General features: G+C 39.9%; 2 protein-coding genes across 5 annotated transcripts in view; one reads left to right on the top strand and one right to left on the bottom strand.

Annotated features, from left to right (window-relative positions):
• Positions 1-9435, bottom strand: part of GALNT12 (polypeptide N-acetylgalactosaminyltransferase 12) — a 46267-nt gene extending 36832 nt beyond the window's left edge. The window contains exon 1 of one of the 2 annotated variants that reach the window (XM_062569694.1): positions 8974-9435. In XM_062569694.1, the coding sequence (XP_062425678.1) occupies positions 8974-9335 (362 nt within the window). In that variant the 5' untranslated portion in view covers positions 9336-9435. Of the gene's footprint in view, positions 1-7625; positions 7699-8973 lie in introns of those variants that run through there. The other variant, XM_062569695.1, reaches the window with a different exon arrangement.
• Positions 9436-13912: 4477 nt separating this feature from the next.
• Positions 13913-15127, top strand: part of ANKS6 (ankyrin repeat and sterile alpha motif domain containing 6) — a 36738-nt gene continuing 35523 nt past the window's right edge. For all 3 annotated transcript variants that reach the window (XM_062569693.1, XM_062569691.1, XM_062569692.1), the window contains exon 1: positions 13913-14273. In XM_062569693.1, the coding sequence (XP_062425677.1) occupies positions 13945-14273 (329 nt within the window). In that variant the 5' untranslated portion in view covers positions 13913-13944. The remainder of the gene's footprint in view (positions 14274-15127) is intronic.

Here is a 15127-nt window from a genome sequence, read left to right as displayed (position 1 = left end):
ACAGATTAAAGATTTCAACAAATTTGCCCAAAATTTACATGCTGGAGATAGGAAATGCAATTTGGCATAGAATGAGGTAATCACCACCCTGCTGCTGATTCACCATGTGTTTCTGCCTCCTTCACTGAGCATTACTTATATTGTACAAGAAAGTCAACGTCTTCTGGAACATATCAGAATACTCATTCCTAGGTTTCTTAAGTCAAGAAAGAGGCCAAAACTATGAAAAGACATTTTATCGAATGCAGTTATGCATCAGCTCAATTGGGGAATGCAGCATGTAATTGAAGAGTATTGACTCACCACGGCTGTCTGGCACATACGTTTGGGCACTGAATTTTACCTGATACCTTCAGAGCCTGCTCATATCTAACCTGCATGTTCCATCAGATTACCAAGGCTCACTATCTAACGCACAAAGAAAGTATTTCTCACTTTACATATAAAAAACAGAGTACATATATAAATTGATATAATACATCATGCTTCCCTTTTAGAAAAGCTAATTGTCATGTACACACCAACCAAAAAAATTTGAAACCTTTATTTTAAAAAGAAAGAAAGAAAGAAAGAAATCCATAAAGTTATTCTGATAAAAGAAAAATTTGCAAGTTCATCTTGAAAAATATTTCTGGGACACATATTCTTTATTAGATTACTGCAAGATCACAACTGTAAGCAGGTCTCAAATACTGTTGCTAAAATTAAGACATATTTTTCCTTACAGTTTTGTATTTAAAGAAATTTCAGAGAGTTTTGCTCAATCTAAAAAAAAAAAAATAAATAATCCAAGATTACAAACCTAAAGCATTTAAACTCTGGGTTAGTAATAGCCTAAGAAAATTATAAATGGGAATAAATCTCTAAAATGGAAGTATGTAGAAGTGCTGTAGATTGATAATAAAAGGCACATATATGAACAATAAGTATTAACATTTAACAAGAAATACAACCTTAAAAAATACAAATATGAATCCTAACTTAAAGAGTAGTTGTCATAACTCAGCTTTTTCATCTCCCAACTTCCCTGTACAATAGCAGTCTTAGCAAAAGATCTATTCTGTATTCACTTTTGTGGACTTCCAGATGTATTTTTATTCTGCCTGTGTCACCCAAGTATCCAAGCTTCTGCTAGGTGAATCTTTTCACTCCTATTTTGGATATTCAGAAAAGCAAATGCCTATCAGTTACAACATGTCACTAAAATGACAAGGAGGATATAAACTGATAACAGTAATGTAAAAATAAGTTTTTACCTATATTGAGAATGTATACATATACTGTCTATACTGTAAGCTACTTTAAGTTTCTGACTAAGGTGCTCTTTAATGCCACCTTTAAGATGCCTAACACCGCCCTTATCTAGGATAGGGGGTTATCTCAGGGCATCCACATTAGCCTCTAAAAGCCAGGTATCTACTTTCAGTTAATCATCAAGACTATATGTTCACAAACCCTAATCTAGACAGAGATCCACCTCATCCCCTTTAAGACATTTAAGTAAGATAGGCAAATAGACCTTGGTAGGTTCACATCTCCCTGGTCTGTAAGAGACCACACACTTCACTATTCCATGGCTAAAGTAAGAGGAACCTTCCTACTCCTGGTTCCTAGTCTTGGTTCTCTGATACATCATTGTGAACGTAGTTATTGTAACTATCAAATGCTTCACAAAAACATGATATAAACGTAAAAAATGAGATCTGCTTTTGAGGGGTAGCCAATTACTGTAACATTTCCAAGCATGCAAAACAGATGAGAGAGCACTGTCATTTCAAGTTTGATATATTCCTTCACTGCTATCATTTTCTTCTTCAACTACAGCAATTTGACTTTACTTGCTTATATTTATAAATCTTAGTTTACATATATAAATGGAAGTTATACCTAATTTCTAAGAAGGACTTGGATTTCACTGAAAAGCACTGAAGTGGGGAACGCTAAACAATGGGGCAATCTCCTTGCAGCTGCTGCTCTCCCACGACTCCTGGTCTTGCAGCCTCACTGTAAAATGCACAAGAAGGGTCCCTGCACACAGCAGAGCCAGGGAAAAGGCAGCCGGGACTGCCTCCAAACTTCCCAGGAAGTGGCAGTGGTCCTGGCCCAGCAGCAGCCTGCTTCTGTATATCCCTTGCTTCCCTTCAAACTCTCATGTTCATAGCAGATGGATGCTCCAAGAATTCTCCTGCTGAACTACAGACAGCCCAAAGGCATCATTTGTGACTTAAAAGATGGATCACAACAGCAAGAAAATACCAAAACACAACAGTTTTATCAATTTATAATAGAGCAAACATATAAATTTTTAAAATTCTAATTGAATTCAGACATGAATCTTCAAATACCTAGACAGGGAGATAGAGATAAGAATACTAATGTATGCCTTCTCATCAGTGAAAACAATTTTAAAAATGTGTTCACTGTGTACTGGCTTTCCCAGCTCTTTCTGTTACAGCTCCTACTCCAGCATACTTCATAAAATGAAAAACAAACCAATGCATGTAAAGGTCATACTCATCAAAATTCTTGGGGGGAGGAGATGATTTTATATTTTTACACTATATTTATAAATTACAGTCTCACTGAGATTATAAGGTTGACAAGTTTAATAATTTAACCTTGGAACTTACTACACTACAAAATTTTGTGTTTGTAGCTTATATAGTAGGTTATTTATTAGAAACTAAGGAGACATCAATCAGGAAATGCCAAAACAAAATTATATGTGTAATTTTGAAGAATATTCATGTCAGTTAATGAAATCACTCTATTTACTTCATTTTAAGAAGCTGTTTCTCTCTTTTAGAGATGTATCTGTACACAGAGGGAGAGAGAGCATGAACATGTATGTACATCAGGCACGCTACCATGAGTTAATTAAGAATGGTTGCTGACATACTTTTGTGCAAGACTTTCACCACAGCTGCAACAATGACATGGCAAGAGAAAATAACACTTTAATCTCTAAACATTATATTCTATATGCCCATTTATTTTCATTTTAAGAAAAATTATGTAATATTTTGTGAATTTTCAAAATATTTGTTAAGAATACATCTATTCATAAATTATTTAGTATTCTATAGAGGCATATATCACTTTTTATTAGCAGGGATTTGGGAATCTCATCAAGAATGAAACCAACCCAAACTAAACACTCATCTTTATAAAGGTTAGAGGAAGTTGAGGCTCTCTACAAGACCTTAAAGAAAAAATGTCAAAAAATAGTCTATTTCAAGGATATAAGCTCTTCTGAAGAACATTTGAGAGTTAAACAATGTGTAATGATGGAAAAAATGACATTTTTACAGGAGACAGGAAACAATGTATCAAAAATGGTAAAACAATAAAGTATCAAAGCAATTGTGGAAGCATTGGTGCATTCTGTATTGCCAAAAAACCCTAAGCCTGCTTATAACAAAAATAGTGCTGCAGAGGTTTTAATCCTCTACTTAACTATATGAGGAAGGAATGAGACACAGACTGTTTTGCAGTTCCAAAGCCTGTTTATAACAGCAGAGAGATCTGTCACTAATAACAAAGTAATGAATAAAAGGCATTATGACTGATATAGTTACTACGAATCAGTCTCCTCAAAATCTAGAAAACAAGCAAAAAAGAAAGAAAACAGTGGCTACAGCATTATGAAGACATTAAAAGCATACAACAGTGTTTTATGCAAAATATTTTTTCATAAATAGAAAAGGGATGCATCTTTTGGACTCTGAACAAATGCCAGAAATAGGAATGCCTACATTAAACTAGGCCATGGGTATGGATAATACAATCAGTTTTGCATTTACAGGAGAAGAACACACTGACAACTTCTGCAGACAAGCACTTCAGAGAGTTTGCATTTATTTCACAGATGGCAAAAAGTCACTTCAGTTAATTTAGCTTAGATAAGAGATAAAAGTAGAGCATATCAATGCAGTCAGTCTCATTATACTGGAGAGGAAACACAAGGTTGCCGTGCCATTTGCAGTAACATTACATCAGGTTACAACCTTACACTGCCTACAGGGGCAGTTTGCACACCAAAACAAGATGCTGTCATTTTTGGAATAGAAAATGGAGCAGAATCTTGTTGGGAGGACTATTCTAGGAATTTATTAACAGAATATGACCAGATGAGCATAGTATGCAGTTTTGTGTTTACCATGTGGAAAAAAAAAAAAAAAAAAAAGAAGAAAACATGGCATTGAGGAAGGCCCACTCAAACCACAGAACAGATGGAAAAACATTTTCAGAAGTAGAGAAAATCTTAGCACAAGATTATTGCCCTAAACTCAAAGACAATATCTCAAAACAGAATGATACTACAGGCATAGGTGAGTGATGATAGAGAAATTATATATATATATATATGTGTGTGTGTATGTATGTACGTACGTACGTACAAGCATAATTAAACAAGATCTCACTGAAACCCAGAAAATTGCATAAAATTAAAGAACCTCTAAAACTTTTTCTACAGCTACTGCAGTAATTACTATATAGATCCACATTATTTTTTTCCAGGTTTTTCATGGCTATTCAAAACAATTTTCTAGGTTTTGACAGAAAAGACTAACCAATCCATTTGCTTGGAAGCAGTAAAATATGGCCTAAGGCCTGATTCGGGCTTCTGCTATGAAAAAGAGCATAAAATGATGAGTACATGAAAATACTGAGTTGACATAAAGGTGCCTGTCCCTGCCTTGTTCTTCTTCTAACAAGATATAGCCAAAAGACTAATGTGATTTTACAGAAACTGTCTGTGAAATAAATGCACAATGCACCCTTGTTGTGAGAAGTATTACTCAAAAAAAAAGGTAGAAAGTCTAAAGGCCCGTACAATGCTTGTGAGCAGGATTTTTTATTTTTATTATTATTATTTTTTTTTACAGTTCAGTAATGGAGATATACAGTTCTAACCATGATTAACACTAAGAAGTTTCTGTCTGTGATGAAACACTATTATCAGTTGTTGACCTGAATTCGTGACAGTTACAGGGAAGTGTAACTGTCTGAAGAAATTATAGAAGTCATCCAATACTCCAACTCTCTATTTCAACAAGAACAGGATCAGTACCCAACATAACATGGTTGTGTCTTTTTAAAATGACTAAAGGACTTCTGAACTTTTATATCTCTATGAATATATTACTAGGAGAAACATCTGAAATTGAAAAAATGTTATAATAAAGTAAATGACATCTATATAAAATCCAGAATCAAATGTAGTGAACACATTATTAACAACACATTATTTTGGGAATTAGTTTCATTTAGACTATTATTTTCTTCCCCCACATTATTACCAGACAACAGCAGACACTTCCATATCTTTCTTCTAGTTTTTATTAGTGAAAAATTATTGCTACCTTCCTGACCTGAAAAGCAGATCCAGGTTGTACAAAACCTAGAAAATGGTTTTGAATAGCCATGAAAAACCTGGAAAAAAATAATGTGGATCCAGATCCAAAACACATTATTTTGGGAATTAGTTTCATTTAGACTATTATTTTCTTCCCCCACATTATTACCAGACAACAGCAGACACTTCCATATCTTTCTTCTAGTTTTTATTAGTGAAAAATTATTGCTACCTTCCTGACCTGAAAAGCAGATCCAGGTTGTACATGTAACAGTAGGAAAATCTTTTGTCATCATTTCTGACAAAGCAACATCCTACATCCATAAGCAGATCACTGATGAGTATGTAAGAACACTGAGGTTAACAGGAGCAGTGGCAAGCTGGCTATCTCTCTCTCTCTTCCTTTCCTCCTATTTTCCTGTGATCTAAAATTTCAAGCCTCACCTCCATCCACAGAGAATAACATGCTGAATCAGACCAAAATCCCATAGTCTAGTATTCTGTCTCAAAGCATAGTATCTGGTAATATTTGATAAATCCTTGATGTGAGTTTTATAGTCCATCTACTGATGTAGTAAGTGGATTTTTGGAAGAAGGAAGGGAATGAATTTGTTCCATCCACTTCATGCATCAAACAGGTATTGTGGTACCTCAGGAAGAGCAAATCAAAAGACCCCCAGTGGTTACTAGTGGTTACCTGGGTAGAGCCACTAAAACAGGGCAAAATATACAGATAGTCCCTCCGGCATGCAATACTTTTCTCCAGCAATATTTAATTCAAGGACTTTCTGAGCCCAAGGTGAGTCCTCACCCTGTTAGCCACTGTCAAAGGATTCCTCTGCCATTAACCCTTCCATTTTCCTGAAGCCTACACAAACTCTGAACTCTTAGAAAGTCCTACATCAAATACTTCTTTGTAAAGTGAAGAAAAGAACCTTTTCAAAAAGGCCATTTTTGGCCTTTACAAAAAGAACCAATCCTGATGTTGTTTTGAACATGCAAACCAGTAGTTTCATTTGATTCCCTAGTACTCCTCTCTCAGAAGAGAACAGTTGAGCCCTCTTCACCATCTCCGTACTCCTCATGATTTTACAGGGTTTGACCATATACCTCCTTCGTTGGTCTGTGTGTCTTCCAGGCTGAATTAGTCATTTCTTTATGGAAGTCATACCATAGGCTGAATAGCACTAGGTCAACACAGATTTCTATGGCACTTCATCAGTGACCCTCCTCCACTAAAAAAAAAAAAAAAAAAAAAAAAAAAAAAAAAAAAAAAAAACCTTGCTTCCTGGCTTTTAACCAGTTATTTAAAAATGTAAGAAATTTCCACTTTATTTTACAGCTGCATAGGGAACTTGTCAAAAGCCTTTGGAAATCCTAACACACTACATTCTTCTTATCCATATATTTGTTATCTCCTTCAAGAACCCGAACAGATTTGTGAGACATGATATCCTTGACAAAAAACAGGTTGACTCTTTCTCAATAGAACACACCTATCTATACATTACTATTTCAGTGCCTTACTACAGGTTCTAAATAGCTTGTCTGGAACAGATCTGAGGCTTAGTTCTCCAGTTCTCCATTTAGAACCTGATGTATTTGTCACCTTCTGGTCTTCAGGTGCCAAGTGGTTTCACGGCTCACATCTAAAAATTTAACCTCTGCATCATTTGCAGAGAGAGTTGAAATCTCCCATTACTATTTGTTTCCTACCGTTGTAATCTCTCCTTTCTACCTAATATGGGCAAGAGATCATGAATGGCCAAGCATTACCAAACTTAAAGACTCTAAATCATATTTTTCCTCAACTTGACATATAGCCTCTAATCTTACACTGAAGTCCCAAACGATAAATTTTATATCAGTACAGGCTTGTTGATACCATTTTCAGTAGTTTTTTGGCTTAGGTATCTTATACAATCTTCCTTTGTCAGAAAGGCAGTAACAATTTTATTGCAAAAATGTCTTTGGGGAGCTTTTCTACACTTGCTCTGTGAACTGGATACATGCTGTATTATTTCTGCTACAATTTAACTGTGTGGAAAGGCACGAAGCACTTCAATGTATCAGGAAATACTAAACCAGTAAAATGCAATCCTAATTTAGAACACAATTACAGCTGAGATTATGTTTACTCTGTCACTGATGCTTTGCAATCCTTCTGGTTTGGATAGATTTTGTCATTTCAATATTTGCTGAAACATTCAGATATTCAAATCAGAAAAGGATGTGTCATTGTAACAAGATCCATCTGCTCACTTACATTAATTTCTTCTCAAGAATCTCTCTCTCTTTCCCCTCCTCTATCACATCCTCTGCTCTACAAATGATCTTCCTTTTCCTCCAAAATCTTGTCTGGGAGAAATGGCAGAAGTCCAAACAATTCATTAAAATAATTTAAAATTTTGCTATAGAAATGCAACAAGAACAGTCCTTTCAGCCTGTGGTCTACAAACTGCTTCTAAGGGGAGAATGAAAGCTAAATGAGAGAAGTAAGGCTATTGTCAGGTTTAAATTTACTATAAAAAGTCCCTGCACTTCCATTGTAAATTTTTAATAGTTCCCATAAGATTCACTTTTTAGATTCAGCACATATACACAGAATTGGGTGAACTACTGGACAAGTAAAACTGCAGTGAAGTGAACACATGGCAGAGAGAGCCTTGCTTTTTCTTTACTACCATAAAACCTGCTGCAGTAAAATGAACAAACTGGCTGAAGCTAAGCCCAAGTGAAACAGAGTGAGGGACTTTGAGGAGTTCATAGCAGCCATGGCACTCTCCCCTTTGGCTGGAGACACATAATTGGTCAACTCTGTTCTAAGATTCTTCTTCTCACTGACTGGCTCTTCGGTTAACAGGACAGCCCTTTCAGAGAATGACTGAACAACACAGAGTATACGCATTAGGCCAGAACCGACTGTACACTCAGACCTGCTGTACACCACAGACACCACAACTCCCGTGACCTGTTGTCTGCCTGAACTGGAACCATCTCATCCAACAGCACCTAATCTTATTTTAAATTTACTGATGCCAGCATCCTTGGTCAATTATCCCAGAAGCAGATTATCCAGAAACAGGTTAAGTCTCAGTTTAGAAGGTGACTGTGCACCTCTGTGGACATTTCTACAGTAAGTGAATACTCTTGCTGTCAAAACAATCTGCTTTATACAGTGTGGCAGAAGAGGTTTTACTCCAAGTACAGCAAAAAGTGGAAGTTTAGGAAGCATAATGTTTGTAAAGCTGGGGCTGATTTTAAAAGTATGCTGCCTAAATTGCCCTAAACAGCGATCAATGCAGGGGACAGCAGCAGATGAAACACTGCAGGATGCCATTATTTATAAAGGTTAAACTAATGGTGGTTCTAGTGCAGGAAATCGACCTCTCCCAGGTAAACACCTACCATCACCGTGTTTACCTTCCTACCCTTCAGAAGAGTAGAAGCCGGATGAAATGGCACAGGTTTGACCCCGTGATCTTAAAGGTGGCAGTCGGATGGGCGCCGCTCCCGCGCGGCCCGGCCACCCGTGGCGGCGGCAGGTAGGAGCGGCGCGGGGGCGGCCCCTGTGCGGCGGGCGGCCAGGCTCCGTGGGCAGGAGCGGTACTCACAGCGGATGCCAGCGCTCGGGCAGGCGGCGGTGCAGCGAGATGCGGTCGCTCAGGTAGATGTTGATCTGGTGGCGGTGGATGCTCTCTTCCTGGAGGCGCAGCTCGGCCGGGCTCAGCTCAAGGCGCACGGCGCGGCCCAGCTCCCCCAGCGCCCCCGGCTCCGGGGTGGGCTTCTCGTACACAGGTCTCCGCAGCCGCGCTGCGTCGGCGGGCGTCGGTGGGGCGGCGCGGGGCGGAGGGCCATGCCGCCACGCCAGGAAGCCCACGGCCGCCAGCAGCCCCAGCGCCAGCAGCGCGCCCCCACCGCGGGGCCCGCGGCCCCGCTTGCCCCAGCACATGCCGCGCCGCACACGGCTGCCCATCCCGGCGGGCAGCCGAGGACGCGGAGAAGCGCGCCCCGAGCGAACTTCGCAAAGTTTTCTCAAACCTGCACAAAGCGCATAACTGTGCTAGCACCAACCCTCACCCCTCACCCCTTCCAGGAAGCGCGCCCGGCTCCGCCGCCGGCTCCTCCCTCCCGGTGGCCCGCCCCACCGCTCGAAATATGCTCGAAAAAAAAGCAAGTATCAGAGGAAAACGGTGGAGAAATATATTACAGACAGGTAGAAAATCTCCTCAAGGGAAAAAAAAGGAGGATTCATCTAAGTTATAAAGTACAAAGACGCATGGGTTCACAGTCACTTTGAATGTGCATAAAATATCATTTGCCTTGCAAAGAAACAGCTCCCTCCCTCAGCCTTGGCTGCTTATTCTCTCTTTTGTTGGCACAAGTGTAGCTGTATTTTTAGAATATTATTCATCTCACTGTTCTGCTAGCACCTAGGATTTTTTTAATATTTTGTTTGTGTTCAAGGTGTGGTTATTTGCAGTAGCTGCATAATGTGGACAAGAAGTGAAGGAGATTAGGCCTTGCTTTTTCACCTATGTGTGCATGCTGAAGGGCAGCTGATACAGTTCTCTATGCTCCAGCATGGTTGTCTCACAGGCAGCCTTTGAGTGTAGAGGCAACTTGGGTGCAGGGTGAGTAGGCAGAGACAGAGCACATCAGGCATTTAGAGGAGAGGAAGAATACGCAGGCCTAAAAATAAAATGGCATAAAAACACTGACTTGACGACTGAGATAGAGACTGTCAACTATTTCACGGGCCTTGTATCATGATATGTTGTATCTTGAAGAACGTTGGGTAATTCTGATACAGGCAAGCCAATACAAACTGACTTTATTCAGCTGACTCTACGTGCAAAGGACCTAACCTGTAGTGGTTTGCAGATCTATATCATCCATATATGTACATACATACATGCATATAAGTGTACACCTACATACCAAATATCTTGCTCAGAGGACCATATGCAAGCCACAATAGCTTAAAAATAGTAAGGAATTACATGCGAAAGGCACAGAAATACTTGTTACAGGTATATATTGTTGCATAAATGTTCCCTTTAGCTAAAATAGCACATACTACAGATATTAGAATAGATACTGTACATAAAGAAAGCTATGACTAGCAAATAGTTGTCAGAATCTATTATAACAGAACTGCTGCTCTGTACACATGTTACTGAAGGGACTGTTCAAGGTTTATAACACTTGAAATGTGACCTATTTTTCATTCTTGTGTGGACATAGTGAATTAAAATGCAGAGTTTCAAAACAGCTTTTGAAAGTTTCAACAAAATTATGGCTTATTCAGAAAGATATAAATTAAAGAATTTCATCACAAAATTATAGCAGATGTTCACAGTAGACAAAATGGAGACCTCTTATTTATGCCATGATCAGAATTCTGAGCTAGGAACTGAAAGAGATATTAAGCGGCAGAATTCATCTTAGTCACTCCGCACTGTAGGCACTCACTACCATTCTTTTTAGTCATTTTTTCAAGGTTATTTCTATGCCTGAAAAGATCAATGTTAATAAATATGAATCTAATGATACTGGACACATTTTTCTCTGATGGTGTTTCTAATATCTGTACCGATTTTATACTCACTAAGGAAATATACAAGAGTCTTCATGCACAACACATCTTAAGAACATCAATTTTCTTTTTCTCAGAAATATGCCTTTCTTGTGATTCACATCAGTAAGGTTTTAGAGTAGAAAATAAGCCTTTTACTCCTTGAATAGCCATACAAATATGGCTTCATATTTGGGGATCTGAGATGCTATAATTTCTCCAAACTTTTGTAATGAAGATTATGACTGAGTCAGGTACTCAGTCAATCAGCAAAGATTTCTTTGCTACTTGCATTTGTGCCTTTCTGAAGCTTTGGCTTAGGATGGTAGTTCTACAGTCTTTCCTATTATGTGACCCTGAATTATATCTGAAGTAGATATTTTCTCCTGTTTGATGGTATGAGGATATGTCTATTTGTATTGCATCGTATTAGCACTGTAGGAACAATAGATTTTTTTGTCCTACTATCTGGCCATTTTATAACTCTACTGGCACATTCATCATATTATACTTACTTTACAAGTTGCACAGGCAACTTTACATACCCAAATGTTTTCCTAGGCTTTGTTTTGCAAATGATGAATCCTGTCTCTTGTAGAAAGATGATTCTAGGTTTATCTTCTTTCTGTCACCTCATATTATGAATAGTTTTGATAGAGCTTACATTGGACCATTTATCTCCCTGCTGGGGTTTTGATATCACTTTCAGTGGAGACTTCTGTTAGAAAAGTTTCAGAAATTTTGGCCTTACATGTTTGGTCTTGCCTTATCTGTTCTACTTTCTTGGTGTTCCTTGCAGTTTTCTTTATCTCCTTTAGTCTAAAGTCATTTTTTTCATTCTTTACTTCTTTTCTGTCATTTTAAATGATACCTATGTTAGTCTTAGTGCAATCCAACATTGACCTACCGAATGAAGCAATTTATTGACAAAAACAATGTGTTTTCCACTGACTGTGAAAAATGCAGATGCAGTGGATCTTCCAAAGGTCTAACGCACGGTCTGCACTTGAGAATCTTGAGTTTTTTCCTCCTATCTTCTTGCTTAAGAACTCCCCATTGTTGTAAACTAGTAACTAGTTTGAAAGACTTAGGTTGTTTGTTGGTGAAGAAGCCAAATCCTATATTTCCCAGAGGACTTGGTGCTGAATGACCGTAAGAGTAGCACTTGATTCATTTCCTAAGAGATTTGATTATTTTTCTTCTCTCAGCTGTATTTTGATTCTCCCATCAGTGGTAGAACTCATCAAGTGATCCTACCTGTATAAATGCCTAGGATGCTGACTGAAGACAGCAGTGACCATCAGATGACAGCAGCAGAATTTAGTGTGAATAATATCCTCTCTCATTTTTGTAAACCCCAACCAATATTTTTTATTACTTTTTAATGAGTTCCTTAAAACAAGAGTTGCATCTTTTGCTGTAAGGTTCCTTATTAAATGCATATCCTTTGTCTATAATTTCAATTCACTTGTAAATACGATAGCATAATCATCAGCTACATAGCATAAATTTGTATGATCAACATGTTCAACAGCTTATTTCAAAGATAAACTGGAGTGAGCCTGTCACTAATTAGAATAATAACCAAGCATGCACCTTAATATGATAAGTATGAGCCAGTTTTCTTGAATCTTAAATAAGGTATTGCATTAACTACTCTTTCCTTTCCATTTGTTCAAGCTCTGAAATCTCATATGAAGGCAATTGACTGTCCAGTTTTAGTCATTATGACAAGCTTCCCATACAGCATTAATGTAAGAATGGTTGTGCTGGAGTAGGCTGACTCTACCCAGCCAAGTATCTTGCCTTAGATGATGTCCAGCATAAGCATTTTTATGCCTAAAGATGGTATTTAACAGGATATGTATAATGGAGGAGGTATGACTGAATATTTACTCAGTTTAGCAATCTGTCACATTCTTTCTATAATAATAAATTTGCAAAGGTGTAAATTATTTTTTTTATTAGCTGTAAAGATCTAGTTCCGTCCTTCCCCAAAGAACTGGTATGAGTTGCCACAAACACAGCCAGTACTCTTACTTCCTGGAGTCCTTCTCCAGGTGTATTTTGTTGGGCCTTTGCCATGAAGATCCTGTAGGCCATGTTTGCAAGTGGATCAGAGGAAGAAAGCCACATAAAATCAAAGTTACAGAAGCCACTGTGTAAATTCAATGGCTTGAAATGGCTTAATTTTAGTGGCATTTGATGGTTTCACTACCTTGCCTGTAACCTGTTCTAGTCCTTGCTTCCCAAACTCTCCACCATTGGTTCATTTCAGTGAGTAACATACTCTGCTATTGCAGTCACAATTTTTAACAGTGATTTGCCAGGACTAACAAGGACACAATACAATATTCTAAAATGATTGGTCAACTGTACTCAGAGTGTTATTACATTGGTGCTCTGATTTTTTCCCCTCACTTTAGCTGTTGTAAATCAATATAATCTGGAAAAGATTTCAGGTTGTCTTGGTGGCTGAAGCTAGATACTTGGATTTTAAGGAGGTGCGGGCCAACAACCACCACCACGCCACAGGTCATCTGAGTCTTATGCTCAAATCCTTAAGCCAGCAGAAGAGCAGGTTGGCAATGTCTGAGGGGAATATATTTTTGTTGGGGAATCACTTGGATGTAAATTGAGTTCAAAGAAAAATGCAGTAGGAGGTGGAAGCACAGGGTGAAGGATAACATAACCAGAGTGGGCCTGGCACAGAATGACTGAGCTAAACTGCAGAATTCGTGTTACAAAGTGAGGGAAAAAAAGACTATGTTGAGTGAGAATGAGTGAGCGCTATAATGAAGACTTGCTGTGGTGGCTGGGGGAAAGAACATTGCGCTAGCCAGGCAGAACATGTCTCCCGGCCTAGTAATGAGTAACTGCAGCACGAAGCCGAGCCCGGCCCCCTCCACCACCTCCTCCGGCCGGAACGGCTCCTCCTCTCCGCGGCGCCCGCCCCGCGGGCGCCGAGTCCCGGAGCCACGGCGGGCTGGGCCGCGCAGCGCTCCCCATGGGGGAGTGCGGGGTGCCCGCGCCGGTGCAGCTCCTCCTCCGCGCCTGCGAGCAGGGCGACTGCGAGGCCGCCCAGCATCTGCTGGGGCCGCCCGGCGGCGGCGCCGAGGCCGCAGGCAGCGCCAAGGGAGCGGTGGAGCCCCGTGGCGAGGGGGCGGTGGCGCCCGCCGCCCTGCCCGTGGACGGCACCGACGAGGCCGGCAACACGGGGCTGCAGTTCGCGGCGGCCGGTGGCCATGAGCAGCTGGTGCGGTTCCTGCTGCGGAAAGGGGCCTCGGTGCAGAGCCGCAACCACTACGGCTGGAGCCCGCTCATGCAGGCCGCCAGGTAGGACTAGGGCGGGCGGCGTCTCCGTCCGCCTGTGCGGCCACGGGGCAGGCTCCGCCCGGCCGGCCGCCCGGCCCGCCGCTGTGCGCCCCTCCGGCTGCCCCCGGCGGGCCGAGGGCTGGGGACCGCGGGGTTTCCGGGGGGGGGGGGGGGGCTGCCACCCTCGTAAGCGCCCGTGTGCGCTGCACGAGCGAAATGCCACGTTGTGCAGGCCGATTAATACATCTGTGTTCTGAAGGTGGGTATTATGGTTGGTGGGTGTTGTGGTAGATTTAAATAGTCACCTGCCCCCTTTCCTAAAGATGACTCGGACTTGAAAATGAATTGTTAGCTGTAAATTTAAATAAATGCAGAAATTGAGCGTTAACTTCTCCCCCTCCCCCCCTTTTTTTGTTTGTTTTCTCTCGCTGTGGGTGCCTGGGTTGTTAAGCTAGTGTTTAAAAATGTGGTAATCAAAGCTGTAGGTATGTTTCATTAATTCATGAGTAAAACTAAGGTGGAATTGCTGCTTCTTGAGTATTTGAAGGTAACCTAGGCGTGAAATGCTATGCCTCTTTTTTCACTAGGTGGACATAAAACACATACATGATTTTAATTAATTTTGTTTTTTTTTAATCTACCTGTTGAGAAATTTCTGTTTTAAAGCATAATGAGGTAAATGGAAATGCTTCATTTCACTTGGCTTTTCCTTATTTCCCTAAATGGCTTACTGGAGGATATGAAAAACTATTTCTTACAATTTTAATGATAAAACTGGATATTTTTCTTTATCACAATAGTTTTGATATCACTCATTACTGAGTTACAAAAGGTTGCAGTATTGCTAATGCTTGCATTTGTGCTTATCTTTCCAT

This window comes from Rhea pennata, chromosome 2, assembly GCF_028389875.1.
Source record: "Rhea pennata isolate bPtePen1 chromosome 2, bPtePen1.pri, whole genome shotgun sequence".
In the NCBI taxonomy this organism is placed as follows: Eukaryota; Metazoa; Chordata; class Aves; order Rheiformes; family Rheidae; genus Rhea; species Rhea pennata.
The sequence above is the reverse complement of the archived record's forward strand: the minus strand, read 5'-3'. Positions and strand labels throughout refer to the sequence as shown.